Source organism: Benincasa hispida, chromosome 7 (assembly GCF_027475165.1).
Source record: "Benincasa hispida cultivar pf3 chromosome 7, pf3_genome.v1.1, whole genome shotgun sequence".
Lineage (NCBI taxonomy): Eukaryota > Viridiplantae > Streptophyta > Magnoliopsida > Cucurbitales > Cucurbitaceae > Benincasa > Benincasa hispida.
This window is the reverse complement of record NC_143484.1, coordinates 13,411,832-13,439,531: the sequence shown is the minus strand read 5'-3', so window position 1 is coordinate 13,439,531 and position 27,700 is coordinate 13,411,832. Positions and strand designations below refer to the sequence as shown.

Genomic DNA, 27,700 nt, shown 5'->3' with positions numbered 1-27,700 from the left:
CAGCATCATTTGGTAGTCGGCTCCATGGGCAACCCTGCATAGATATACTTATGTGAGTATTAGCACTATAATCTACCCACCAAGTGTTTGTAAGTATAAAAGCTAAATTAACTTTAGAAAAAATAAAGTAAGAAGTTTACCCTTCTTCATACTCCACTAAAATTTTAAAGCTAAATTAACTTTAGAAAAAATAAAGTACATAGTCCATACTTTTAAGTATACAGGTTAAAATAATTATCTTGACATTTAAATCTCAAAATATCAATGAAAGAACATGTGCAATCCAAACAGGTTCTAAAGATATTTTCTATCATTTATCCTTCAATTTAACTAAAATAAAAAAAGAAGAAAAATTGGCATTGGTGGCATGGTTTAAAATTTTCATCGAAATCTCAAAATTTCGATCAAAATTTTGAGATTTTGATGGCCTCAAAATTTGGATCGGGGAAAATTTCGATTTTCCCTCAAATTCGACGGAATTTGGAGATTTCTCTAATTGAGAATATCTTGATTTCCTCGTTTCGACGAAATTTTGAGAAAATCTCACAAGAAATTTCGACATTTCAAAAAAATTTCATTTTTTTAAAAATTAACTATATTAGCTCAATTCAAGTTTATCAATTTTATGGCTCTGATTATACACGATTCTATTGTTTCACTCGTCAATGTCATTTTCAACAAAGGATTGAACCTTTGTTATATGTTACTTTTTTTAATTTCCATTTTTTCTCAATTTTCGGCTTTATTTTTTACCCAAAACTTTTCTTTCTAAAAAATTCAATTTAGAAAACCCATAAAAAATAACATATATTTATTTTTAACTTCATTCAAACATTTTAAATTAATTTTCCACTTCGTTTTGCTTTAAAGTTAAATTGATACGAGTTTATTTATTTTTTATTTTTTTTATTTAACCATCCAAAACATTCATTATTTTACATTATTTCACCTCAAAATATACTTAAACTTATTTGGTAGTTATTTCTCATTTTTTTAAAATTTTTGATACACATAAACATTTATACAAATATTTACGATAGACATCTAAATGTTGTATTACTTTATAGAAATTGTGATTAAAAATGATCAATTATAGACTATCTAAGCCACAATCAAAATTTCATAGACTAATTATAATAATTTTCATTGATTTCAATAATTTTTCCCAAAATTTCTATCAATACAATATTTCCGTAAAATCGAATATTTTGATTGATATTTTGAAAGTGGGTTGCCGGTACCATCCCCAACATAGCGTTAGGGCTTCTGAAATATCTCCTTTCAGACCGCCATTAAAACCCTCTCTACATTTAACTACTAAAAACGCACACACACACGCAAGAAAATTTAAATAATAACAAAGAAAAAAAAATGGATGTAGTGACCTTCGGCATCATAGTCGGCATAATCCTACTCTTCTTACTGGCCGTTTGCTATATCACCATTCAAGGCACCTGCAAATCCTCTTAATCCCTTCCTCAACAATTCTCTCCCTCAATCCTCCGCCATACCCGGATTCTTCTCAATTCCCTCCACATAATGCCCAATCCCACCGTTTCCCCACTTATTTTTGTTTCTGCTGTTGTTTTCTCCCTGCTTTTCGATCTGAGCTTTGCCCATGGTTCCCACGGGCATCATCAGTGTACTCATGCCCATCAACACCACGCCCATCACCATCGGCATGAGGAGGATGTGTCGGTTACGTCGAAGCTGCTACCGGAGGAGCTGGCGGAGGAGGAGGATATGAAGCTTTATGGATTTGAACGGCCCTATGTCGTTCATGATCATGATAGTCTTGGATTTTCCCAGCTCTCTGGTTTGGGTAATTCCTTAAATTGCTCCTTGTTGGATCTGTCTTCGGGAAACTTGTAATTTTTAGTATTTTGTTTTAATCGGGGAAGGTAGGTAGTTTCTTAATCTCGTTTATTAGAATTACAGAGACTGGAGCGTGATATATAGGACTGTGAATTACTTACTTGTGTAAAGCATTTGGCATTCGATGGACATTTAAGTGGGAGAGGTAGAAAGAATCATGTAGGAAATGGGAGTTATGCAGTTATGCTATGCTTGTTGGGACTAAGGGGGTTGTCCCTAGCTTTGACTTTAAGGAGCCTTCTAATTTCACAGTACTAATGTATATGAGTTGTTTAAACTTATTTCCTGTTTATTTCTGATGAAAGACCATTAATGTTCATTGATGTTGTTTTGTTCTTATCTGGTTCTTCGGTGGGCTTGCAGCTGAACTGATTCAAGTGCCATTCTTGCCTATTATATATAGTAATTGTATCAAGTAAAACTTCTTTGTTTTTCCAGTGATGTATCTTTTGTAATTTTTTTCATAGGTCTCTGGATTCGTGCATTGGGCTGCTCATTGTTGATTAGCATGGCATCTCTTATTTGCCTAATACTCTTGCCAGTAATTTTTGGTGAGTGATTCTGCGTTAAATGCACATGTAATTTCTTATCTCCCAGCTTACATAATTGACTCTAAAGTGGTTTTTTATTCGTAAAAAAGGCTTGTGGCATCACAAGAACTGAAATGTTGAATTATTGCAGTTCGAGGCAAACCATCGAAAGCTATTGTGGATTCATTGGCTTTATTTGGGGTTAGATTCTCTAAGCCTCTTATTCCTGATAGGAATCCTTTGTTCCATATAAGTTGATTTATGAAGTCTGATTCCAATGACTGCTGTATGTATCTGGTTTTATTATGAACTATGGTGAAATGATACAAATATTTCTGCTATGTGAGTAGAAGCATGGGTCTTGGGGTTTCATATTCACATTGGTCATATATGGTGATGTAGTGGAGATCTCCTTTTTTTTTTTTTCTTACCACATCTTTTTTTTTTAATATTTTATCCTGACTTTGTCTTTTATTGCTCAACTTCTTAATTGGAAAGAGATTATTATCGAAACATATCATGTCATTATAATGCTGATATCAGTCAAGGCTATTACCTTCATAATGCTGATATTTTTTTCTCTGATTCTGATATTAGTAAAATGCCATTAACTTGATATTTGGTACATTTATAAGGCATGTGAAGTGGTAGTTTCACTTTCAGATAATTTTTTTTTCCTGTTTCTAGTTCTTGTAGTTTCAAATTTCAATTTATTGTATAGGTGTGTGAAATATGAAAAGGTTCCTGATGTGCTGATAGCAAATAAGCCGATGATGCATTTTTCTTTTGTCTTTTATATTTTGGAATAAGAAAGAATTTTCTCCAACATTCAACAATATGCTAGCCTAGAAATACCTAAACACATAAAGTTGAGTTTTGGAAATATGCATAGCAGTATATAGACTAGTTTTTTATTAAAATCTGGAAGGAGAAAAGACTGAAAAATGTTTTAATCGAAGGTTCTACCCCATAATTGATCAGGTGTCTCTATTTTCTAGGTTCTACATTGGTGCTCATTTGAACTGAAATTATTCTATTGCAGGCAGGGGCTATGTTAGGGGATGCGTTTCTTCACCAGTTGCCTCATGCATTTGGTATGATACAGATTGGATGACATTTCAATACTTGAAAATGGCATCCCTAATTCCATAAATTTGAATTATGTTATTATTTTGTTTCCTACTATAATTTCAGAGGTCAACACGTACAAAAATGTGGAAGGATGTATGCAATGTTTGTAAAGTGTAATTATTAGTTGAAAATGCATCGGGAATCTATTCATTATTTAATGTAATGTCTGATTTCATTTTAGGATGTTGTGCTACCTTCTATCAGATAGTGCAAGCCTGCTTTGCATGCATATAATTCATAAATATGGGGTACATGTTACCTTACATCATCTCCGCGTTGTACTTGGCAGTTGGCACTTTTGGATGCCTGGTATAACAATCCCAACAGTTGAGGTTGGGTTTTGACTTTAAGGCAAGAAAATGTGGGCTTAAAGTCACATTATGTGGGTACACAGTACTATGTTAAGAGTTTGGTTTACGTGACTTCTTCTGTGAGTCTCAAGAGGTGACTAACTTCTTGCCACTCTGCATACACGTGTTTTGTGTGCCAAGGGGGAAATACAAGCAAGGTGTTGGTTTTTTCTATTAATTGTGGGCTTCACGAGACTTAGTGAGCTACCTCTGGACAATAAATGTGTTGGTTGGAGTTAAGAAGTGAAGCAATTTGGGGATGAAATTTCAAGGAGAATGTCGGGTTGTTTTGGTGTGCATGTACTGATATTGTGCTCCTTTCCATGGGTCATAGGTTTGAAAATATGGTGTAGTCTTGAGATGATTATCTGAAAGGGAGTTGACATGAGCATGCTACTGTTAAACCTCTAACAAAAGTATATTCCAAGAAGGGTAAAAAAGGGATTTCAGCTTCAAGTGATGTTTAGAATGGATAGGGTTGGACAATTATTCAGAAATTGATGTGTCACATTGTCAGTGTTGTGTAGTGTTTGTGTTTGTGATTTTTTGGTTTTTGATGCAAATGTTAACAATAACTTGTTAAGCTTCTTTGGGGATCCAAAAGAAAGCAAAGGTTTTGTGGACTAATCTGACTAAAGCACTATTTTGGGGTATTTCGGATGAAAGAAATAGAAGGATGTTTGAAGGTAAGTTTTATGGTTTCATAGAGTTTTGTTGGATTTGATTAAGGCTCCGTTTGGGATTGATGTAACTTTTAAAATAATTGTTGGCAGCTGTGCTTTTAGAAAAATAGATGTGAAAAGAAGTAAAATTGTGTTTGGTAAATTTTAGCTTAAACTTGAAAAAGTAGGTTAGAGTGTTTGATTAATAAATACAAGAACATCTTATTTTAGATATAATAACTAAAATAGACTTATAATCAAACATTTTTTTAATTTTTTTGTAATTTAAAATTTTAAATAATTATTTAGTATGATAAATTTTGTTTGTTATAAATTAACTGTTTAATATTAAGGAAAATAGCTTTATTTTAAAAAATGAATATGATATACTTTTTTTTTAAAATGATGACACTTGTGAAAAATAGAAAATAGATTTGATTAGGTGAGAAATAGATAAATATATAAAATAAATATTCTTTTCAAAGTATAAAATTGGAAATTAAATATAAATTAAAAATTCTACTTGATTTTAGGAGAATCTAAAAGTTTGAAGGATAATGCTTTTAATGTCAACGTGAAATGAACGTGTTTTTAAAAGTGATTTTAATGGATTTGATTTAAATCTAATTTTACCAAATGCAAAAAATGGTTACGATTTTTTCCAAATGGCTTTTTGACACAGCTAGCACAATGCCAAACGTAGCCTAAGTTGAAGGTGGCTTCTTCTTGGTGGGTGTGAGAGATTTTTGCAAATTTTCTAACAATGATGTATGTTATGACTGGAAAGCTTTCTTGTAATCTCCTTTTTGGAGTCTTTGGTATGCTTGTTGCAACTTTCAATATTGAATGAGAAATTTTGTTTTGTTATAAAAAACAAAAACAAGAATAATAAGTGGCCAAGAATATCAGATTGTCTTATGGGCTTTTTCTTTCTCTAGAATAACCAGTGAATTTTAAAAGATCCCCTACTTGAAAGGAGAAAGATCCCTCATTTTAGGAACTGTTATGGCTTGTGGTATCTTCTTGGTATGCTTTAGTTAAGAACTTTTGTCATTATTCTCCTTCACTCAATGCTGATGGGAGATTTGTTGTATTAATTTTGATTTTTGAGTAGATTTGGAAAGATATGTTGCCGTTCCACTTCTGTATTCTTGTAATTAATGTAATATTTAATTGTAAAATAGAGCTCCTGATTTGGCCATCCATCTTCAACAGTTCTCACTTTGTGAGAGGCTGTGAAGATCAGGAGCATTTATTCTTCAAAAGATATGTGGTGGTACTAGGAGCTCTAGTTTCAAGGGTGCTTACCTAATGATATTCAAATTTCTTGATGCATAACATTTTGTATTTCATGCCTTCAAGAAGAAATCTAATGTCCTTTAGTCGAATGTTATGATCACCTATTGTGGAGACATCGTCTTGATTTTTGAAAGAATAGGTGCATTTGTAAACATAAACATAGAAGTGAAGAAGGAAAACTGACAATAGCCTTATTCTTGTCCTCGGGCGGTAAAATGTTATCAATATGTAGTCTGTAATTTTATTTTTCTTGATAGCCTCTTTATAACTCCACTGGTTTTGATGAGAGAATGTCCTATCCTCCCTTTCTTTATATCTTAGAGTCTACGATGCAAAGTTGTCTGTCATAATTACTGAAACATATGGTCTTTATTATGATGAGAAAAACCAAGATTCAGCTATAAATTTATATGCTTGATCAAATCTTTCAAGGGATTGCTTTTTTCCTGGCAGGTGGTAGCAAGCACTCTCATTCACACGCTGACCATCATAGTCATTCAGGAGATGAGCATTCACATGCACATACCTTGGAAGATCTTTCTGTAGGAATATCTGTCCTCGGTTAGTTTCATACCTTGCGTTTTATAAACCCTTGTTTCATTCTTCATGTTGTTAGTTCTTGTAGACGAACTTGCCTTGTTAATGCCTTACAACTGTAAATGTGGGGCTGAGTTTAATTAAAATCATACGATACACGACATGTATCATAGGATTCAAATCGAAATGGAGGCAATCAAATCAAATTATGGTTTTGGATAAGAAGTTACATGCATCACAATTCGAGATACCGTATCATGCGACTTGTTATTGAATCAGATCATTCCGATTCAAGAATTAGTAAACCCGGGTTGAATGTTTCTAATTGAAAAAGAAAGAGAATGCACAAAAAAAAAAAAAAAAAGAGAGAGAGAGAGAGAAAGAAAGAAGGAAAATGAAAAGATTTGATTGATTTTGAGATACTTTGATGGGCTTGTTTTTTGTTTGCCCGTGTATTCTTTCACTTTTTATCAATGAAAGTAGTTGTTTTCATCAAAAAGAAATTTAACATAACCAAACTATTCAAAATATCATATACAACATCCACCATTCTCTCTCTCTCTGTCTCTCGTACACATATCCTTTTATCAAAGGTGACTTTTCATTTTCTTTCAACCCTGACCATTTGTTGAATTTTATTTGTTTAGTTCTCTCATGGTGTTTTCATTTCTGTTTCCGCTCAGAATATATATCGTAGCTGCGCTGGGTTTATTGTTCTTTTCTAGTTTTAATCTTTCTGATTCTTGTTTCTTTATTTTTTACTTTGTTGGTGATTTCTTCTTCCTTTTTATTTTCTGCCTTGTTTATTTTTGCTTCTTTTGGAGCTGGTATCTTTGAGCAGTGGTCTATTTCCATACTTTTAACGAAGGAAAAATGTTGTATCTTGTCAAAAAAAGTGTCTTGAAGAGAGAACACCATGATAAAGCTTTAACATGAGCAACTTTCGTACTGAGCAGTATTCTTTTTTTGTTTTTTTAGAAAAAAAGTCTTGAAAACAAAGTTGTATTCTTTTTAATGTTTTTCGAACTTATTTTGAAGTTAGTTGATGTTCTTTTTTTACTTGCGTATTTTTAACTTTGGAGTTAGTTTATGTTTCTATATTTTTGGAGTTATTTAGACCTCGTTTGATTACAATATTGTTTTTAGTTTTCTGTTGTTTTTTGAAATGGAAACGAGCCTCTTTATTATAATAAGATAAAAAGAGACTAATGCTCAAAATACAAGAGAGTTATACAAAGAGCATGAAGAAAAACCAAAAGAGAACAACTCGGGACTACTAAGAGAAAATGGATCAGGAAGCGCACCCGTAGTTTTCTGTTGTTGAAATTATGCTCTTTTTTTTTTTAATTTTCTTTTTTATTGTTTTTATTTTCAATTATTATTTTCACATCTGTTAGAGAAACGCTTGAATTCCTAGTCAAATTCTAAAAATAAAAACAAATTTTTGAAAAATACTTTTTTTAGTTTTCAAAAGTTAGCTTGGTTTTTTAAAACATTGGTAGAAATTGGATAATAGGACATAGAAACTTATACGTAGAATAGTGTTTATGAGCTTAATTTTCAAAAACCAAATACCTAATAGTTATCAAACAAGATTTAATATTTATATTTTAGGCTTTACTATTTATATTTATATTTAAATATATTTGTCAATGGAAACTTGCGATGATACACTAAACTTAATTTCAAGTTCTCTTTCATGAGTGAACAACTTCGGTGGTGCTTTTTAGTGCATTTATTTGTGTTTCAGTTGTTTCGAGGACATATATATCCAATTCTGTTAAGGAAATTTACTTTATTGGCATCTGTATTTATACTTCTTTATGCTGTTTGCTGCTAAACAATTATGTTGGTACCTAATTTATCGATACTAGATGCTTATGGAAAGACTAATGGAGAATAGAGAGCATACTAGGACATGGTTTGATATGTATCTGTTGTTTGCTTTGGCCATCTCTGAAACGTTTGTCTGCTTTATTCTTATATGGAAAATGCTAACAAGGACAAGGAATACACGCCTATTAGTCTCATTACTAGTGTTTATAAAATCCTAGCAAAAGTGTTGGCTAATCCCTTGTAAGGGTGCTTCTGTCGATGGTTTTTGAGTCTCAAAGGGGCCCTTGTTTTAGGAAAAGAGATTCTTGATTAGGCTCTTATAGCTAATAAGGGTATTAAGGATTACAGACGTACAAAAAAAAAAAAAGGAATGCTTCTTAAAATATTTTGAAAAAGCCTACGATCATGTGGATTGGTCATTCTTGGATAAGGTTTTAGAAAAGAAGGGTTTTAGGTATGAATGGTGGATGTGGATGTAGAGTTGTATGAGACACGTAAGTCATTTCTTCCTACTTGATGGTTGCCCTAGAGGCAAAGTGTTGTTTGTGAGGTCTGAGATAGGGAACCCTTTATCTTCCTTTCTTTTACTGCTTGATGTGGATGTTCTAGGTGGCTCGTTTTAGAGTGCTGAAGGAAAAATCATTGAGCCTATTGAGGTTGGAAAGAAGAATGTCGCTCTTTCTCACTTTCAGTTTCTCGACGACACTATTTTTTATGCTCTGTAAATGAAGTTTCATTCTTAATTTGAATCATACTGTGAAGTTCTTTGAAGAGTGATCTAGTTTTAAGATGAATTGGAGCAAATGCCAAATTGAGGCTTAGTTGTGATGATGAGAAACGCAGGAGTTGGGTGGACGTGGTAGGTTGTGAAGTTGGAGTGTACCTCATGAGTTTAGGAGGGGTACATGAATGAACTGGGATCACAACCAAATGATAGATATTACTTATACCAACAAGGTGCATCTTTCTTTTCGGCGGCTTAATCATAGGAACTCCAAAGTTAAGCCTGCTTGGAATAATTCTATGTTGGACGATCTCTTAGGAAATTTCCTAGGACACATATAAGGACAAAATATGCTGAAAGGACTTGTGTTGGCTTGTGAGGTAGTCTTTACTCTTGGAAGTAGTTAAAAGCAAGTAGATAACATGACCAGGTCATAGGGGATGCAAAGGAATGTTGGGACCATCCAAATTTCGAATCACGATTCAAATCTTGAGTCTGGGGTGTTACAAATAGTATCAGAGCGAACCTCTCCTAGTAAGATGTGGTTCAAAGACAAACCAAGGCAGAAGCTGGTGTGAGCATGTAACATCGGAGTTTAGGAGGGGTAAATGAATGAATCAAGATCACATTTGAATGAGAGGGATCCTAAGGATATGATGTTTGGTTAAGAAAGGCTTAAAGGAATTGAAAATTATTACCTATATCAACAAGGTGTTCCTTCCTTTTTGGTGGCTCCGAAAGTTAAGCCTACATAGCTTGGAACAATTCTATGTTGGGTGACTTCCTGGAGATTTTCCTAGGAAACATGTGAGGATAAAGCATGTTGAAAAGACCCGTGTTGGTTTGTTGGGATAGTCTTCACTCTTAGAAGCAGTTTAAGACAAGTGGATAGTGTGGCCAGGTCGTAGGGGAATGCCGGGGCCACTAGGTACTGAATCCAGATTCCGAATCTTGGTCCGAATTTCCTTTCCCTCTTACCTAGGTCTCCTCTTGGAAGTAATCCCAAATCCATTTCCTTTTGGAACCCAGTGATGGACAAAATTACAGAGAGACTAGCCTCATGGAATAACATTTTATCCTCTAAAGCTGGTAGGCTTATCTTGATTTTCTGTCTTGAATGAGACCCATGTTTACTTATTCTCCCTTTTAGCACTGTGTGCAGATTGTAAGAATATTTGAGAAGTTTATGCATAATTACATCTCTGAGTTTGATTGTGTGTTTGGCCTGGCCTAGTCTCATACTGAGGGGGTCATATAAGTCACCTTGGCATCATATTTGCTAAACTCTGAATCTTGTTATGTGCTATGCTTGCCCGTCTTGGTAATGGTAGGTTGATTTCATTTTGGGATGATTCTTGGTTGAATTGTGGAGCATGGAGCTATTGATATTGCCTTTTCTCGTCTTTTTTGACTTCTCATCCAAATATCACATTTTTTGACGTTGGAATTCTATCTACTGCTGCCTGGGATTTGAGCCTCTGTCTGAATCTTAATTGATTTGGAAATATCCAAATGAGCCAATCTCTCTCTTCTCTCTTCAATTAGGTTAAGAAACCTCGATGATTACTAGTCTTGGCCTCCTGATCCTTCTGATACTTTTGCAGTTAAATCTCTTAGGGATGATCTTGTAGATATTAACGAGGCTTTTTTGAATAATCTATACTTGGTGATTTGGAAGATGCATATCCAAAGATGATTAAAATCTTTGTTAGGGAACCTAGCCTTGGAGCTATAAACACAATTAATCATATACAACAGAGAACTTCATACATCAACCTTTTTCCTCCTTGTCCGGTATGTGTTACTGCAGATTCTGAGACTCTTCGTCACTAATTGCTTGTTCCTTTGCTCCTAGTATTAGGACATCATTGGTCCCTAACCTTGCCTAACAACATTTTGTCAGCTTCTTCAATTTTGGTGGGCACCATTTTCGTGGTGCGAATAAGACTTTTTATGGCTTGCTCTTAATAGAACTTTTAATGTAGTAGGAAAGATTAGAGTAAATTAGGGAATTTTGGTCAAATCCTTAATTGATTAGAGTTATGATTACTTTTCTTGGTTGATTAGGATTAGGATTAGGATTAGTATTAGTTTCCATTGATTAATTAGGATAAGGATTAGTTTGCTTTCCAATTCTCTATGAATAGAATAATTTTCAACTTGTATTGAAAACTTTTGATTCATAATAAAGTTCTTTGATTTTAGTATTGGAGATTTCTTTCTTTTATCTTTTAGGCTACATCAACTTTTCTTTGGCTTTGTTGGGGTAGAACAAAATGCCAGAATTTTCTGAAACATTCTCTTCCTTTGATTGTTGTATGTATTTGATTCTTTTCCATGCTATGTATTGGTGTAAGTGTTAACACCCTTTTAGGGATTATAGTCCTATTATAGGAATGGTATTAGGGTGTTATTAGAGTATTAAAGTTATATTAGTAATTAGCTATGGAGTTTGTTATACTTGTTTGTTATAAATAAAGGGGGACGGGAAACTTGTATCCAAACACTTTTAGTTCTTTCGTTAAGTTTCAAATTTTCTCTATTATCTTATTATTCTCCTTTGTTTTTTTATATTGTGTATTTTTGAGCATTGCCCTCTTTTTATTTTATCAATGAAAAGTCTTGTTTCCCTTTTAAAGGAGGGAAAAAAAGAGGGAGAGGGGAATGAAGAAGATAAGTAATATTTTGGTGAGTGATCTAGAGCTCGAGAGTGATCTCTAGATTGGGAGGGTCCAAGTACCTCAAATTAGTTGGTTTATCTTGTAGTTTGGTTACTGTTTATATTTCAATATATTTGGGTTCTATCATCTTTCTCTTCGTTAATTTCTCATTGGAGAACGTTCTTGTAATTCATGAATAGGCGTTTCGGCTTTTCCCTCATTATTTCATCTATCAACGGAATTGTTTCTTTTCTAAAAGAAAAGTGGAAATGCTTAAATGTACGTTCTACAATGGTGTCATGAAGCCTAAACAAACCATAATATCACAAAGAAACCTACTGTAGATTAACATAGTAGTACCTGGCATACGAAAAAAGTAAAAGGCATTTTGGGAATGAGTTCAAATCTCATGGTGGCTACCTATCTAAACAATGGTTTCTTAAAGAAAATCGAAAGCTATCAGGAAAAGTGTGCTCTCTTGAAGATAGAGTTACAGTGTGGTCCTATTCATAAGACTTCTACGTTTCCTTACCAATCATGATTGAGATTACGTCTGATTTCATATTTATATATTTTAGTTTGTGTGTTAATGCTATTAAAGTCATTGTTCTATGAAAAAGAAAAAGATGAGTTAAAATTCATCTTATATTAGATGTTATATAAAAATGCATAAAAAAAAAATAAGAACTTTGTGTTTGTTGATATCATCTTCTACTTTCCTGATATTATAGATTTTGCTGATCCTCTTTTAAAAATGAAATCTGGGCGTAAAACATTTTGTTAGTAACTACAATACTGTATGGGTGTTGCAGCTGGAATCGTGCTTTTTCTTCTTGTAGAGAAGATAGTGAGGTATGTAGAAGATAATTCTGAGGGAGGAAATGGAGGGAGTCATGGTCATCACCACCACCATAAGAACAAAAAATTGAAGGATGATAGTGATTCTTGTGACACCACTTACAAAAAAAGCAGAGCTAAGTTGTTGGATGGATTGCCAAATGACTCGAAAGAAGCTCCACAGAGATCCGTTCCTCAGAAGGTAAGCTGTTGAGTTATTGGTACTAGATTTTGTATGACACAACGAAAATGACCAACTTGTGATTGATCTTTTAAGGAACAAACTGCCCATGTGTTTGTTTTGATGTTGGATCTAAACTGTATGTTCGACTGATCTGTGTTCCAAAGAAATCTCCTGGGCGTGAAGCTGTTGTTTTCTTTAAGAGAGATATACGTTCCTTTCTTTTTCAATTAAAAATGTACTGGCTCTCTTTCGTAAATTTTTGAGGCTTCAACTCCTTCATACTTGTATTTTAACCAAAAATACACATTGTTTCCTACTTTCCAGTGAGGAATGAAGAGGCTCTTTTTACCATCAATATTCTAACCATTTTTGGCAATTGAGCCTTATTTTGTTGTATTTCTATTTTTTTAATAATAAAACCCATCTTTTCAGATTTTTATGGTTTCAGCTGTCGTGCTTGCAAGGTTTTCTTATCAATTTTGGTCGACATCTTGACAATATTCACTTCCATATATTGTTTCTTATGAGACACAAAAAACCAAAAAAAAAAAAAAAATCCCACGCCAACGGTAACTGCGGAGATTTTAATGTTCATATAAATTGTGGAATGTTACTACATAGATATTTGGTTAAACTACTATCCATATGGATTACATTAGACAAGTACCTGAGTGTTTGATATATCTTCTCTGACTTGCTAGATTTATGCAGAGAAATGGAAAATCTGCGTCCAGAGATGATAAGGAAGATCTAGTTGCTGCTAATGGCCCCACTGCTGATGTCAAATCCTCGCAAGAATTTCCAGCTCAGACACCGTCAAATTTAGTGTTTGGTTATCTTAATCTATTCTCTGATGGTGTTGTATGTTTCTCTCCTTGCCTCAATTCTTCCATGTGTTCAATTTCCATTTTAGTTTTTTATTTTAAGAATGATCGAACTTCAATTTTGAGGGGTTTTGTTGGCGTTGCAGCACAATTTCACTGATGGGATGGCCTTGGGAAGTGCTTTCTTGCTATATGGATCTGTTGGTGGATGGTCTAGAACAGTGTTTTTGCTTGCACATGAACTCCCGCAAGAGGTTCATTTCTTTCTTGACTATCATTATTGGACTATCAGGCATTTCATTTGATCACTTTGGTAGCTGAAAATGATAATATCCTCTGGTAAAATCAACAAATCAAGCCAGGCTCCCTTAAGTTAACCTTACATATTTAGTTTGATTAGATTGTTTTCTCTATTTTCCAATTTTTTTTTAACAAAGGCGCCCATCTTTAACCCTGGGACTAGGAGTTCCGTTTTACTTATCTCAGTTTCGAGAAAGTTTCTAACTTTAAACAATGGATTTTAGATTTTTCCTCCTTTTGCCTGTCCCTTAGCTTGCTCATGATTGGTAGGTAGAGTCGCATAATCCAGAAAATATCTTTAGCAAATGTTCTTCCTTTACAGTAGCTTCATCATGTACTTCATACTAGATTATTCTGTTGCGTGATATGGTAAATCTCAGCTAGAGAAATTTATACAATTGGAAGGTATTAACGTGTCCATTAATCTGATTGTAGTGGTTTAGTTAAATCGTCTACTTGTTTGTCTATTTTCTAATATTTTGAATGGAGGTACGAATGAAAACTAAAACTCTGCTCTGCTTTGCCAATTAAACCATCAGTAGCTGGTTGAACTATATGCTTCTACCTTGTGAGGAGGTGGATAATATAATATTAAATTTACCTTCACCTATTAGTTTAAGCTTTTGGGTCAATAGTTGATCTAAGATTGAGGCTTGTTAGGAAGTTATATAACTATGCACTGCACTGTCCCACTAGTCCCCGGTCAGCATTTTTAGTCTTCCATTAAAGAACTGAACAACATGGCGGCGACAGCAGCACCCATGATTTATGAACCTGAGTTCCTTTTTTGTCAGTATAATCTTATGAGGCAACATGTCATCTTCTTTACAATGTTCCGCTGCTCGTTGAATGTGTTTATTTAGATTTCGAATGTTTGCTTTTGGTACAGATTGGGGATTTTGGTATTTTGGTAAGATCCGGTTTCAGTGTTGCCAAAGCCCTTTTCTTCAACTTCCTCTCTGCACTTGTGGCTCTTGCCGGCACTGCAATTGTAAGTACTGTTTCATCATACGCACAGCTTAAACATTCCATGAACATGAATACACAATTCAATTATCTGTCTTCTATGACCTCCGTAGGCACTGCTAATGGGGACGGATCCAGGACACTCATCTTTGATTGAGGTGAGAAATAACTGCTAAAATTCTATTATGTTCATTTAGAACGGTTTCTTATCGATTCGATTTAAACATGCTCAGGGGTTTACCGCGGGTGGTTTCATATACATTGCGGTAGCTGGGGTACTAGCCGAAATGAATAGTAACAGTAAATCAACTATAAGAACAACTGCATTTCAATTAGTTTCACTTGTACTTGGAATGGCTGTCGCGCTCGGCATTTCCCTCATTGAATGAATCAGAGTGCATTTAAGTATGCTCTTTGAATTCAAATCTGTACTGGCTTCCCAGGTATAAACACTGATTAAACTAAATATGTTCATATTTGGTCCGTTTTTGTATCTGTTTCTTTTGTGGATAGTTGATCAACAATTAGTGTGAGATTAGCAGAGATGGAAATTAAGAGAATACACGCAATGATCTTATAACTGGAGACTTACAGACTGTGTTCGGTAAGATTTTTATTCCTTCTCTTAGGAAGTGCTAATGTTGTATGCATAGATTTTTATTTTATTTTTTAAAAGTGTTATTTTATTTTATTTTTTAATTTGTCTAAGCTCTCATGTTTTATGTTGTGATTGTTATGTTCTTTTGTACCTTATTTGCTAACCATTCTGGCACATTGAAAACCATTTCGTTTTTTTCCCTTTTAATTTAAGCTTGTTATCTCTCAAATTTTTAGACAGTTGCAAGAATAGCCAAAAAAAAAAACAAAACTTAAATATATATATATACTTGCAAAGATACATGAAGTCATGATTTTCTTTTTATTGTTTCAAATTTACCCCCAATGGGGTGTATGAACATGCATATTAATGGTGTTTTTGATAGTTTATACTTGAAATATCAATTGACTGATCTACAAATATAAAATATGCAATTGAGAGAGTAAATTTATTAGCCAACAAGGGTTCATGAGTTTTGTATTCATTTGTTTAGGAGTATTGTCTTTCTAATACATTATCGTCAACTCATAATGGCTTAATGTCTTTGTAGGACCATTTTAAATGAATGTTCACAAACTGATACAGGTTATATATGAAATCGAATTTTAAACTGGCGTCGATATATTTGAACAAATGTATTCTTAAGATGTTAGTATATTAATGATACACCAATGTATTATACTTAAAATATTGATTTAATGTTGATATACTATCAATGTTATATTTTAACTTTTATTTAGAATGAATATTGATATACTAATGATATACTTGAAAATTAGTCTTTAATGAGTATTAATAAACCAATGCTATATTTTAAATGAATTTTGAATGTGTGTTGATAATTGTATTGTTAAAGTAGGTTGACAAATCTTGCTGACACAGTATCGATATATTTATGGCATATTTGGAATATATTTTTAAATGTTTAATTTAAAAAAATAAGTTATTTTAAAAAAACTAGAATGTTTGATAACAACTCAAAATAGTTTTTGAAGTGTATTTTAAATAGTTTTGATCAGATCAAAATGAGTTTTTTAACAAACACTTTTTTTAAGTCAATTCAAACGGATCTTTAATTTACGTTTGAGTGAGTATTACTATATTATTGTCAAACTGAAACTTGAAGAGAATTTAGAATGATTGTTGATATACTAATGATATATTTAGAATGAATTTTTAATGAATATTGATATATTATTGATGCATTAATATTGTAATGTCGGTTGATCAATACAAGTCTGTCAATGATAGTATAATCTATCATTGGATTAAAATTGGAATAATTTAAGATGAAAAATATATCTAATATTTTTTTAGGCTTATACAGTCTAATTAAATATGCTCAATTACAAGAATGCCCTAAAGTCATCATTTTTTTTTCATTTATAACCTAATGTGCTGGAATATTTATACTATAAAATATGGGGCAAAATGGGTAGGATCTTTAACTTCCTATTTTACCTTCCATTTTTAGCAATATTCTTATTTTGTCCTAAACTCCTATTTAAGGGCGATTCTCAAATCAATCTACCCTCACTCCTATTTAAGTATGTTAATTCACAAATCAATCTTTGAACATTTGACAAAGAAAAAATTAATTCACAAATCAATCTTTGAACATTTGACAAAGAAAAAATTAATTCACAAATCAATCTCTATATATTTGATAAACAAAAAAAAAGCATCATCAAAGAAGATATGTCATTTATACATATAAGATCTATATTTTATGGGATGAGAGATTTGAAAGCTAAGAGAAATTCAAGAAGAGTTTCAAGATATACAACTTAAAGTTTGTTTATAGAGTTGCAGGACATACAGAACAACCATAGATTTATTTATATTTTGTATATTTTGTATTGCCTTTCAAGTTTAGCTGTCGCATTTTCAACATTTTTTCTTAATTGTTTTAGATAAAATAGATAGAATAACTTGTATTTCTACCAATTATCATTTACGAAATGAAGAATTGGTTAGTGACCCCAATTCTAAATGAAAGATTTAGGAGAGGTGCGGTTTGTTCTGGACATTCAAATCATCTTTAGAGATCATCAGTTTGATGATGTCTACCATTTCAGAGATTTGTTCGATTAGGGAGCTGGGAAGTATGAAGCTCTTGAGTTCACTATTTGTGTTTGATCTAAAACTTTCACATTCTCTGTAGCTCTTGGTTCATTCAATATTGTTGAGATGCTGTTTAGCTCTAATCTTGTCTAATTGTCGAATAAAATAATACCTTATTTTATTAAATAAGTAATTCATATACAATTTTTTTTCTTTTTCTAAAAGTAAACGATGAACAATTCACTTTGATCACGCAAATTGAAATGCACAATTTTAATAATATTTTTTTCTAATTTAGATTATTAGATATTTTTGTTTAAATTTGTTAGAGAATATTTAAAAAGATTTCTTTTTAAAGATTATTAAATAAGGTATTTCGTTTATTTTTCTCTCCCTCTCTCTTTCTCTTGTTTAGTATTGTTTCTCATTTCTTTAATGTCTGTTAGTGTAAAATCAAAATGAGGAAGTTTTAGTTGAATATTTTTGTTATGTTTTATATCTAAACAGTTACATTTTATTTTGATTTACATTTTTTTTTTTCAAGATTGACAGTGACAAATGTAATATTAATTATTAAATAAGGTATGCCATTTTCTTTTTATTTTTTGTCATCTATTTTTTTAGTATTGTTTGTTATCAAGATGTGTCTAGATTTGTTTCTTAGGTCATTTTGACATACAATTTTACAAATTCATTTTTGTGTTGGAAGTTGGAACACTAGTTTTTTGTTTGTGTATTACTTTCTATTTGTTTCTTTAATTTCTAGGGATATTTTTTAAGATTTGATAAATCAAAGGTTTTTATTTTTACTATTAAATTTAGATTTGGAGAGTTTTAGTTGAGTATGCAAGACTCATTTTATTTTTAATATATATTTGTTTTTAATCGTTAGGTGTTTATTTTCAAGATTTTATTGTGAAAAAAATCATCGCATAAGGTTATCATTTTTTTCTATATTTTTCATTATAGTAAAAAAAATATTTTATTACATCGTATGTTTACTACTTTCTGATAATGTTAATCTCTCAGAAATGATCTCTACTATATATATATATATATAATAGAAGGGGTCGAGATGGATGACGGTGGAGATACGATAGGAGGTGAATTCCTCTCTCTCTCTCTTTTTTCCCTTTTGAGATTATGGATCTCCCATCCACAACTATATTATACTAAAATTAGGGTTAAAAGATGTCATGGAGCTCATTCAATAACATGTCTATAAATATAGGAAATTAAAAAAAAAAAAGTGATTTTGAATGAGTAGTTGGTATGATATGATTTTCATATATAATAAAAGTGATTTTGAATTATTAATTATTGACAAAGAGAAAAAAATAAAGAAAAAGTTGTGAAAAATTGAGGAAAAATTGTGATTTGAACTTTTGTTTGAAAAGGTTGTTATTTATAATTCTTTGTTATTGATTATTCTAAAGATCACCCCGTTTTCTAGAACTTATTTGGTAGAGGATCTGAAAACAGAAATTTGAAATAAAAGAAAATTTTCATGTTTTGAGATATGTGTTTGGTCACGGAATTCAAAAATTGAATTCTAATTTAAATAATTGCAAACTAGTTGTAGTTAGATATATTAAATATTAGTTGTTAATAAAATATTATTAATTTATTTATGAACATGTTTTATGTTAAATAAATTATAAAATTATTATTTTATAATAATATATAATTTATAGGATAAATTAAATTTTTTCCCCCTATAGTTTGGAAGAAGTTATCTAAAATTTTAAAATCATATGTGAACTAACTTTTAACTTTATTTTAATCATATAGACCAAATTTGGAATTTAACTTAATTTATAATATATTACATAATAAATATTTTAATTTTTTAATAATTGATTTGAGTTTATAAAATGACATATGCTATATTTCTAAATGATTTTAACCTTATTTAATATAATAATGCATTTTAAATTTTAAAATTCAAATTTTAGATACAATGAAAACATAAAAAATGTTATTTTCAGAATTTACACGGTTTGGATTATAGAATCCGAAAATAGTTTTCAGAAATATAATCGAATTATGTGTCAAACACATATTCATTGAACTCAGTAAATTTGAAAATATAAAATAGAATTTGGATTGAGAACCAAACATACCTTTATACTCTTAAAATCACTTAAAATTATTTTTATTTTTCTAAAATTAATTTTGTTTATTTTTCAAAAATAAATATTTTAAAGTGAAGTGATTTTGGCAATGATAAAAGTAATCCTAATCTATCTCAAAAAGATTAAAAAAAAAAAAAAAAATCTTCGCCATGCCAAAATTACTCTTGAACATAGGCTTAATTCATTGGGGAGCATAGTTATAGGTTGACACTCGTTTCTTAATTCAACATCTTATATTTCAAAAAATTTGCTTAATGTCTTACTTCATTTTACCTCTGATATTACTTTCAAATTTCATGTCCAATATTTATATTTTAAAATTAATGAGATTTATATTTGTTGAATCATTTTTTCGTTATCACATTTAATATTCGATATAACCCAATAAATTATATTATTTTAGATTTTATCTCTTCATTACTTTATATTTTATATTTACTATTTAAATTAAAATAAAATTATATTTATTTTATAATTTATGTTATAAAATTTTTTAATCACGTGCATCCCACGTGTTCTCTGACCAGTTACATAAAAATCCGGCATGAAAGTTCATAATACCCCTATATAATTTTGGTCCTTTTTTTCTTTTGAGAGAGGGAAAGACGAAAAGCCACATATGGAGAAAAAAATCAAATAAAAACATGTGCCTTAAGGGTTGTCCCCAATTTTTTTTTTTTCCCCTCAAAAATTACCCACAGAAAATTTCTTTAAAAATTTAAAAATTTGTTAACTCAAATGAAAGCATAGAAAACAAGGTATATTTGATATAATATAAAGTTACTTTGTAAAAGTGAAACAAAAACAAAGGCCAAAAAAGAGGCTTAAACGCATTTACATCTTCTCGGAATATGTAGATACTCGATTCTCGAAATCGACATTTTCCCATGAGTGCAAGATGACTGTTGTGTGGTCCTCTGTTTACGTCCACTAAGAAGGCCCGTTTTGTGGATACTCGATTCTCGAAATCGGTATTACATATTCATGAGTGCAAGATAGCTCTGCTGTGTGGTCTTCTGTTTACGTCCATCACAATATATTCGATATATATTTGACTATATTTGATAAGTGTATGAACAAAACAATTTGTACAATATATCGTTTTTACATACCGAACAATATATGTGAGATTAATTTACATTTTTTAGTATATTTGTAAACATACTGAAAAATAGACCATGATATATACAATATATTTTACATTTTTCAATATATTCCACTCATACGAGAGATCTCAGTTTCAAAAAGATTAACAAGAAACGGGAACACCACAATCAGAGGATCACCATGAACTGTAAGATGAAATGGGAAAAATGTCAAAAGACAAAATGGCAGCTGAAATGTGAAGAACGAAAAAGATGAAACAAAATCTACATCATTGGTGGATTTGATTCCTAAATTTAAGGAATCTTAACAATTGTAAATGAATTTCATTGAATGTGTTACGGAATTCTATAAATAAATATTGATGAAAATGGAATTATAATTAGAGAAATTTTCCCATATAGAAAAAATGTCAAACTACATATAGAAATAGCAATAAAAAAAAAAGAAAAAAGAAAGGGTAATTGCAATTACTAGCATTTGTAGGAATAATAATCAATTATATAACATCATTTAAACAAAATTGCAGATATAGACAAGTCTATCAGTGATAGACTATTTAAATTTGGCTATATTTGTATTTTTTTTTTTTTTTTTTACATTATGTTATATCTGTGAATATGTTGGGTCTAATGTATATATTTGAAACTATCATAAATAAAAATGCTAGATATTGATAGACTTCTATAACCTCTATAAATGATAGATTTGTATCGGTTTCTATCACTAATAGTATCAATGATAGACTTCTATCCGTTTCTATCACTAATAAACACTTCTATTAGCGTCTATCAATACTAGACTTGTATTAGTTTCTATTATACTGTAATAGACATTATCAATGTCTATCACATACATCTAAAAGCAATAAAATTTTCAATAACAATATCTAGTGTATGTATCATTAACTATCTAAAAGCAAAAAAAAACTACCAACAACTAGTAACAACAAAATGATTATCTATTGATAGACAATTGAGAATAGTCTGTCACTGTCTATCAGTGATAGATAGTAATAGAAAAACTATCAAATATAGAATGATAGACAACTATGAGTGTCTATCATGATGGATAATGATAATGTTGTATCAATTGACCTTTCATTATCTATGATTATCATTCTAATTACTATTTTGGAACTAGCAATAAAACTACAAAAAACTATCTATAATTTGGTCTTTTATTGTATATCATTGTCATTCTAATTAACATTTTTGAACTAGCAACAAAATTATAAATAGAAAAAGATGAGAAGAAGAAGAAGAAGCCGGAAGATGGAGAAACCGGATGATAGAGAATGAGAAAATAATTAAATTTTGTTATTTGTGTAAATATTTTTCCTTATTTTTCTATTTTTAAAAATCCTCCTTATAATTATGATAAAGAAAATCATTAAATGTTTAATATTGAACAATTGAGAAGAGATAAATAGTTATAGGGTTAATTTGGTACACAAAACAACCTAAAATCTAGATTTGAAAAAATTCAAATTTTTTGGACATTTAAGAAATAATGATGTTGCAATAGGCGAATTCTCTAAATTTTTGGGTTGTTTTCAAATATAGTAAAATGAGCCAACTTATTAACAAACATAGCAAAATATCGTTATATATCCATGATAAATAGTGATGATACTAATAGAGATCTATCAGAGTCAATGGTAGATACTAATAGACAGTGACATTTTATCATATTTATAAATATTTCTAGCACTTTTTTCATTTAAAACAATTACTCTAGATCTTTCTTTCATTTTTTCTTTTTGCAATATTTGTAAATTTCCATAAACCATTGTTGAATTTGAAATTTTTAGAATGTTTTTTGTTATGCTATACTTACAATCCTCTCTAAAGTTTAAAACATGATGCAAAATGACATTCATTGATTGGAAGAAATGTTTAGAATGATACAACTTTTCTTCAAATAAATCAAGAATGTTTCCAAAAGTGAGCATATGTGTTAACCTTTTCTCCTTTTTTGACAAGTGTTTCTCCAAAGAATCAAAAGAAAGATATTATATCCTTTTCTGTTTTTTTTTCCAATTGTAATTGTAATGAATTCACTTTTTTCTACAAACCATTGATTATTTCTGTTCATAGGTTAGTTGAAAGATACTACTCTGGCCGAAATCAGTTTTCTAAGATGATAATGATATATATTACTAAGTATTGAGGTAGGTCTAAAATGGAAAACCAGCCAAAAAACAATATAATATTTGAGCGTTAATTTGATAAACAAGTCGTAGCTAAAATGAAATTAAACTAAAATGTTCGTTGAACTTTTTTTTTTTTTTTAATATTAGGTCTATGTAGATTTCGACTTAGTGAAATGTCGTGCAACTATGGTCACGAGGGGAATTAATTCACTAGATGGAACCAAATTTATTTGTTATAATTTTTTTCTCAATATTGTTCATGTTCTTTTGCAAACTTTCAAATGGACACATTTATTTTATTTATTTGTAAATTTTGATGTTATGTTATCTGTTATAACCTAATTACAAAGGTAAAAAAAAAAAAAAAAAAAAGTGGCACAAACATTTGGTGCCACATGGCTGGATTGTAAAAAGTGGGTTGTACCCTAACTTGCCTAAATCTTAGGCTACAATACGGTATTCATGGTTAGGTTGAATTGAATTAAAACTTTTTAGATCCAATCCAATTGTTCGGATTGTAAATTTTTTCGACCCAAATAATCTTTATTAAAAAATGAACCTAACCCAACCTAGAAATATTTGAGTTGAGTTGGTTCGGGTTAATCAGATCATTTTTATTTAAAATTTTGTTTTAAAAAGAAGGAAAATATTAATATGTAAAAATTTAATTTAATTTAATTATTTTCATATATTGAATTAAGATTATTAACTCAATTTCAATTTATATAGTAAATTTTTTTTATAGTACAAAGAAACTATTTTTAAGAGTTGTTGAATAATAAATTATAAAAAAAAATATTGGAATTAAATAAAATTAAAATCAATATATATATAAATAATTGTGTTATAAGTAATAAAAAAATATATTTTAAAGTTAATAATAAATTCAATTTTTGTTCGGGTTATATTAGATGAACACATAAACCAACCCAACCCAACCCAAATGAGTTGATAACCCAACTCAAATCGCATAGGTTTAATACATATATAGAACAATATTTCCGTGCATCCCAACGTGCATCCATCTTTTTTGTATTTCACTATCATCACATATATAAAAAAATGTATTAGAATATTTTTTTAAACAAGAAAAACTTGTCATGTGATAAATTATAAATGGATAATTTGATAGGACCATACTACGTTAAATGCAGCTAAATATTTTTCATAACGAAGTTACTTTAGAAAAGAATAGTTTGTGGGTTTGCATTATTTATTTGACTCCATGCCTCCCAAGTCCCCATTCAACACTTCCCTCTATGTAAATTTACTTTTTCTTTCATATATCAAAGCCCATGCCTTACTTTAACAATTGGATTCCCACAAGGGCACAACTTTAACTTTACCAAAATACAAAAAAGTATATATATATATATATATAGAAAAGAAAAATTTAAACAAAATATTTCTTCTAATGCACACCATTATATTTCAACACTTAATTATATATATATATATATAGATATAGATATGAAACTAAACATTGAACAAAATATTTGCATCTCAAGAATCTTCCCCATAGATTTTAACCATATATATAACTTGTGTACTGCATTAATTTGTGTGTGATTGTCAAGACTCAAATTTATCCAACTGTTGGAGCATTTGGTAGATGGTGAAATTCTGGGTGGTCGGTCGTGGCGCCATTCCCGCCATCAGGTGGTCGGGTCGGCTGAGCGTGCGGTGGTGCCGCTTTCGCACCGGCCTTGTCTCTGCCGTGGCTTTTATTTCTCTTGAAACTTCTGTTCTTTTCCTCCAGCTTTCTGGTGTCCTTTTGCCGTTATGCATTGTTCCTTCCTGTCCTCAATTTCAAACATATCACAATCATGTCAAAAAAAAAAAAAAAAAAAAAAAAAAAAAAACTGTAAACATTTCGAGACAAAATACTCAAACCTTCCTGCTTTAAAATATTTGAATTATTAGCCAAATTACAATTAAAAAAAACCCAAATTAAACTGTTTCTTTTAGTTTCTTAAAATTTTCTTAGAATGTTTTGGGAACTCCATTAGGAATTCAAAGTTTTCTTTAGAAGGGCAAAAATCATATTATTCAAATAGTAATTAGACAAACATAAATTTTAATGAAAACTAAAAATGAAATTGTTATGCAAGGGAGCGTTGATAAAACTAGGGTTTTATTATAAGTTTGGTTTCTAAACACTATTCAAACAAATATTTATATAATTCATCAAGCTTTAAATTTTTAGAATTTTACATATTTAAATTCTATATATGTATAACCTGTACAACACACATGAACTTCTTCTAATTTTGCATGTAATAAGTCCTATAAATAATCAATATGACTACTACAAATCAATTTATCACTTTGGTAAGTATTTAGTTTTTAGGTTTTGAAAAATAAATTTATAAAAACTCATCTCACCTCTAAATTACTTCTTGCTAGTGTTTTCAAACACTAACCCGAAATTTGAAAACTAAAAAAAAAAAAAAAAATTATAAAAAACATATTTTTGGAATTTAGAATTTGACTAAAAATTCAACTCAAGAAGCAATTCGTGAAAGCAATTGAGAGGAAATAAGTTTAATTAAAAAGAAAAGAACGAAATAATTACCAAATGAGACTAAATAATTCAATCATGACCTATGCAATTTCTAGACTAACCAGAATTAACTTTGAGTTAGAAGTGGTAGAGAAGTTCACAATTATATTATGAACTTTTTTTAAGTATAAAAACTAGATTTATTTCTTAACCTAATTAACAATCCATGCACACATTAATTATCACAAGTTTAACTAACAATGAATTAAAAAGAGAGAGAGAGAGAAAAAAAAAAGAAAAAGAAGAAAACCTATATTTCGGAAAAATTATTCAATGAGACCGTCCTACGACGACCATCTAAAACTGTTCGATGGTATGTCAAACAGTTAAAACTGGCAACCACATTGTACCGATCTCGTTGAATAAATTTTCTGGAAAGGAAATAATAGAGGGGAAAAATGAAAAAGAAAAAAAAAAAGAAAAAAATGTTACATCAAGAAGGGAAGTAGAGTTGGGCATTGGGCAAATGACAGGATGATCTTCATCATCAGGTTCCAAAGGATGTTGCAATGGCCAAAACTCCATTTTGTCCACTTCTAAAACTTTCACTTCCATTATTATTCCACTTTCACCCTCCTTCTTCTTGCTTCTTCCTCCTTCATCTTCTTCTTTTTCTAAAATCTTACTTTGCATATTATTTCCTCTCTACTAAACAACAACAGAACTTAACAAAGAGATGGGAAATAATGACACAAAAACACTGAAATTCTTTTGGTTTGGAGAAGGAAAAATAATAAAGAGAAAAAAAAGTGCATGAAAAGGAGTAGTCCTAAAGAGAGATGGGGTTTGTGGGGGTACACTTGTAATTTTACTTAAGAGGAAGAAAAGATTCCCATAGTCTCTCTTATTCTTTTTGGGATTTTGTTTAAGTACTTTACTTTCTTTTCTTTATTTGTTTCTTTAACTTTGTTGCTTTAAGGAACAACAGGCTGCTGTTTGTTTGAAAATCTTGCCATTTTGTGCTTTCTTTCTTCTCCCTTGGTTTTGGTGAGGATTTTTTATTGCAATCAATTTCAAGGTAAAAAAATACACATACTTTCAGATTTGAATTTTGATTTTTTTTTTTTTTTTTTGGTATATAGTGAGATGATTCGAATCACAAATCTCGTGTTTACTAGTACACTTCTATGTCAATTGAGCTACGCTTGGTTTGATGTTTAGTTTTAGTGTTGATTTAAATGTATTAGTTTTTATTCTTGATATTTGAATTTAATTTTTATTTGGTTGTTGAAATTTCAAAAGTAACACAATTAATCTCGAGAATTCAATTTGATTTCTGATTTGGATTTCCAACCTAGTTAATTTAAAAAATAAATAATATATAAGCAAAATAAGGGAAATGATTTCAAATGGTAAAACTGTTGAAAATATTTACAAAGTATAGTAAAATTTTCGAATTATCAAAGATAAACACTGATAGACGCGAATAAAAGTCTATTAGCGATTATGATTGATAATTCTAAAATTTTGCCATATTTTATAAATATTTTAGTTTATTTTTCTATATTTAAAAACAGCCATCATATTATAATTTTGTTATATATCATATATTGGTCGTCTATTGAATTAAGGGACCATTTAAATATCTCACTTTTGAAGCTTGAGGATTCAAATAAAACTAAATTCAACAACGACTACAAATGTTTCAAAATATGGGAGATTGAATAGATACTAAAAGTTCAAATTCGAACTACCAAAAAGGTATTACTTGAAATTTATTGTAAAAATGTGACATACTTTTAATAACCATTTGGATGCAAATTTAAAAGTTCATATAAACCCTAATAATAATCATAAGATACAAATTCTAGGTAGTTTTGCAGTATTTATCTCCCATTTATTTTAAGAATAACACTTAGTTATATTCTCGTTAACATTTATCTTTTGTGCATTCTACCAAATTGTCAAATAATAATTTACTATGTGGCAAATTCTTCTTACTGCTTTGTTGAAATAGTTTTATTATTTTTCAATGTATGTGATGAGGATGAGGTGCATAAAGATGGATGAGTGATACTCAAAATGCATCTAAATACAACTCTTATTTATGTGACATAAAATGGTAGAAATTATTAACATGGTTAACAATTTCATACTATTGGATATTGAGAAAAATTAAAAAATATTTTTGAATTTGTATTAAATAAATATTAGGATAATTATTTTAAATGGTAAACTGCTGAAAATATTTTCAAATATAGCAAAATGTCACTGTCTATCTGTGACAGATACTGATAGACTATTATCATCTATAACTATTTATCAATGTTAGATACCGATAGATGTCTATCAATGCCTATTATTGATGGCGATGATATTTTGCTATAGTTATAAATAAGAGGACTTATTTTTTTATATTTGAAAAT

The 27,700-nt window shown here is 30.3% G+C and overlaps 2 protein-coding genes across 3 annotated transcripts; one reads left to right on the top strand and one right to left on the bottom strand.

Annotated features, from left to right (window-relative positions):
* The first annotated feature begins 1,212 nt into the window (after positions 1–1,212).
* On the top strand, positions 1,213–16,059 carry IAR1 (ZIP metal ion transporter family). 2 transcript variants are annotated; one of them, XR_016530667.1, is made up of 12 exons: positions 1,213–1,822; positions 2,343–2,426; positions 2,557–2,606; positions 3,448–3,499; positions 6,301–6,408; positions 12,417–12,643; positions 13,337–13,486; positions 13,596–13,703; positions 14,639–14,740; positions 14,829–14,873; positions 14,949–15,319; positions 15,864–16,059. XR_016530667.1 is itself a non-coding variant. In XM_039036474.2 (11 exons), exons 1-11 carry the CDS (start codon positions 1,540–1,542, stop codon positions 15,102–15,104), a joined length of 1,365 nt encoding a protein of 454 aa, XP_038892402.2. In that variant the 5' UTR covers positions 1,213–1,539; the 3' UTR covers positions 15,105–15,423. The 2 variants fall into 2 exon arrangements, 1 of the variants encoding a protein (XP_038892402.2); XM_039036474.2 differs by lacking the exon at positions 15,864–16,059 and having other exon boundaries at positions 14,949–15,423.
* An 8,053-nt stretch (positions 16,060–24,112) lies between these two features.
* LOC120081921 (uncharacterized) lies at positions 24,113–26,064 on the bottom strand. The gene is made up of 2 exons (XM_039037101.2): positions 25,767–26,064; positions 24,113–24,568 (listed from the first exon to the last, which is right to left on the bottom strand). Exons 1-2 carry the CDS (start codon positions 25,965–25,967, stop codon positions 24,344–24,346), a joined length of 426 nt encoding a protein of 141 aa, XP_038893029.2. The 5' UTR covers positions 25,968–26,064; the 3' UTR covers positions 24,113–24,343.
* Positions 26,065–27,700: the final 1,636 nt, after the last annotated feature.